Source organism: Seriola lalandi, unplaced genomic scaffold, assembly GCF_002814215.2.
Source record: "Seriola lalandi dorsalis isolate HSWRI2012SDOR001 ecotype SW California unplaced genomic scaffold, Sedor1 jcf7180001973262, whole genome shotgun sequence".
Lineage (NCBI taxonomy): Eukaryota > Metazoa > Chordata > Actinopteri > Carangiformes > Carangidae > Seriola > Seriola lalandi.
This window is the reverse complement of record NW_019443928.1, coordinates 1-2,926: the sequence shown is the minus strand read 5'-3', so window position 1 is coordinate 2,926 and position 2,926 is coordinate 1. Positions and strand designations below refer to the sequence as shown.

The 2,926-nt window shown below is 42.0% G+C and overlaps 1 protein-coding gene across 1 annotated transcript; it reads right to left on the bottom strand.

The window, feature by feature from the left end:
* Positions 1-13: 13 nt before the first annotated feature.
* Positions 14-2,602, bottom strand: LOC111651572 (pre-mRNA splicing regulator USH1G-like; the record flags this gene model as incomplete). The annotated part of the gene is made up of 2 exons (XM_023401557.2): positions 14-430; positions 1,806-2,602. Coding segments are annotated over 2 exons (801 nt in total), but the record flags the coding sequence as incomplete, so codon positions are not given.
* Between the last annotated feature and the right edge of the window lie 324 nt (positions 2,603-2,926).

The following is a 2,926-nucleotide window of genomic DNA, read 5'->3' as shown; positions in this document are numbered from 1 at the left end:
GACTTACCCCACAGGGGCGAACATATTCAGGGGACACAGACCCCACAATCAACTCTTTGTTAACTCTGCCATGTGGCATACAATGACACTGCACAGCACTACACTCTGATGATTGTCTTTCAGTTTGTTAAACCATGCAGTGCAGGGGAGTCCAACCAACCATCATACACAGATATTTTCAGTGATCCTCCCAAGGCTAACAAGACGCTGTACAAGAATCCTGTTAAGAATTTATCTCACGCTCGTCTCCTCTTGCTTGACATATTGATCTTGACGGTATCCTTTCTGCTTTGTTACCACTGTGCTACCAGGAGAGGTGAATCATGAAGTCCTCCCTGTCCGTACGTGACATTCGCTCAACAATGCTCCACTGACCTTTAAGGCTGGATGAGCGCACAGCAGGAGGACAGTCTACAACAACTTTTATTATCTGCAGGATAGAATGAAAACAAGAGATTCCATGTTTGTAACTGAAGAAGATTTCTTTAAACAACACATTTCCCCAGTGGCTACATCTCAACAGCAACAATGCAGTGCAGTCTATAAACATTTGGAGTGTTACTCCTTTTTTTATTTCTTGGCTCAACTGCAGCACATTGGATTTAAAATGAAATACTATGAGGTTATAATGCTGACATTTTAGCTTGAAGAGTGTTTGAGGATGCTCATATCCATACTTAGTGAACAGATTAGGAATCAATTCTTATATACTGTACTCAAGCTTTAGTATCATGCAGCAGGACAATGAGAGCAAATATACAGACCAAGCAAGCATTTTAAAAAAGAGGTAAAAACAACAGTCCGGAGGGTTTAAACATTTATATATCCTACTTACCTGTAATTGTACATATTATGATATATTTCCCATATTCATGCCTGGAAGAATGATGTAGTATGATTTCAGACACCCTTAAAGTGGACCGTACCATTTCTTAACTTTGATGTAAGTTAACATCTCGTCTGTCTGCCTCACTCCATCTGTGACTCCGCCCTCATTCCTCATGTCTAGCTCCTGTGTGTTGGGTGACAGTGTAGGTAAATGTAAGTAGCAGTGGTGAACTCTCTAGCTTGTTTAGTACACTTTACTTTCTTACCTTCAGAATGTCTGAATTAAATTGTGTCAAGTATCTACGGATGAATGCAAATATTAGCTAGTGGCTAAATTTTGCCTTAAGTTACAGTTTAGCTAACTTGTGTTTGCTAGCTGATGGTGCTGCCTTTCATTTCCAATGTTGGCTTGGCGTTTCAAAACCAAAATGTCATATATTATCTAATGTTAGCAAACACTGGTACTCTGTTGTAGAGGTATGTTCTGACACCAATACAGAGTTTATTATTTCATTCTAATAATCTTCTGTGTGGCTGTGGTGGTTTAGTCTTTTACCTGTTTGGTATTAGCTTCTATAGTTGTCACCCCCTTTGTATTCACTCAGGAATTCAGTTTTATTCTAATTCATACTTCAACTCAAATACATTTCAAAGGGTAATATTGTTCTTTCTACTCCATCACATTCAGTTTTAGTTAATCAAGCAAGATACTGTAAAGACTGTAACACTTCAGTTCACTGACACACTGTACTGGGTTCCTTTTTGCCCCAGAGAAAATGTTGAACCCCCCCACTGATGCAATGATGTGTCTGATGGGGACATACTCAAATTTAAATTGAAAGTTGGTACTCCCCAACATTTATTGTTTCATATCAAATCCAATGTGTGGGAGAACAGAGACAACATAACAAACAATATGTCATTGCTCAAATACTTCCTTACTAAACTGTAATCTCAATGAAAATCTCAGCACTCACAGTTCTGTGTCCTCGATGCAGTCCGGGTCCTCTATGCTCTCCAGCCGTCTTTTACACGCATCTAAGATCTTTTTCCTCGGTCCTAAGGGGATGTGGATACTCTTAAGGTCATGGTCAGAGCACAGCAACAGCGCTTCTAGGTCAATCTTCTCCCTCTTGAAGATGGAGAAAAACTCGCTCATGCTTTGTGTGGCTAGGAAAACTTCCAGAGGGCTTGTTTCAGGCTGATCGTCATCGTCCAGCCCTAATTCTACTTCTTCCCAAGGCAGGTCCTCCACATTCCTCTCCTGTAGGCTGCGTGCGCTGCCAATGCTGTCTGCATCCAGACTCGGGTAATGCTGCAGCCGACTGCGTAAACGCACATTATTGCCCGACCGGTCCACAGTTGCCTCGTCCCGACCACCGAGGTCAAACATCCCCCCACTCACGTAGTTCCTCCTAAAGACCATGGTGCCCAGACCGGGCCGGTTGAACAGAGAATCATGTCCAGAGTCGGTGCTGATCTCAGAATAGTCCACATCGGGACCGTGGAGGTCCGGCTCGCTCATGGCACGTGAAATGGCATCATCATTGTCTCTGGGGAACATGTCACGAACATTGCGGCGACCACGGTCCTTTGGATTTACATACGTCCCCTGTTTGACAAACATGACATCATTGCCCAGCTGAAGTCCAGAGAGGGAGCGCACACTCTTCCTTCCATCTTCATAGATTTTAAAGGTCCCATCTCCTTGTTTCCTCCTCTCTAGCTTCTTCTGGATCTTTGTCTTCCCTCGGTTTGTGGCATGGAGAGTAGCCTAAAAGGACAGGAATAAAACAAGAAATATTCATAAAGACAGTGTATTTCTTACTTTAACACAGAGCAATTTTAGAAGCTTTAAGACTGATTCATATGTTTTTGATACTTTTCACATAGCTACTGGTTTCATATGATATGCGGAAGCAGCATGGTGTTAAGGATGGTAGTGATGGTCTGTTGATCAGTCAGTCAGTTGACCACTTTGCTCCAGACTAAAGCTTGACAAATTCTGGATATATTGACATGAAATTTTGGACATATATTCATGGTTGCCAGATGATGAATTGTAATAACTTTTCTTCTAACACCATCACCATCACCA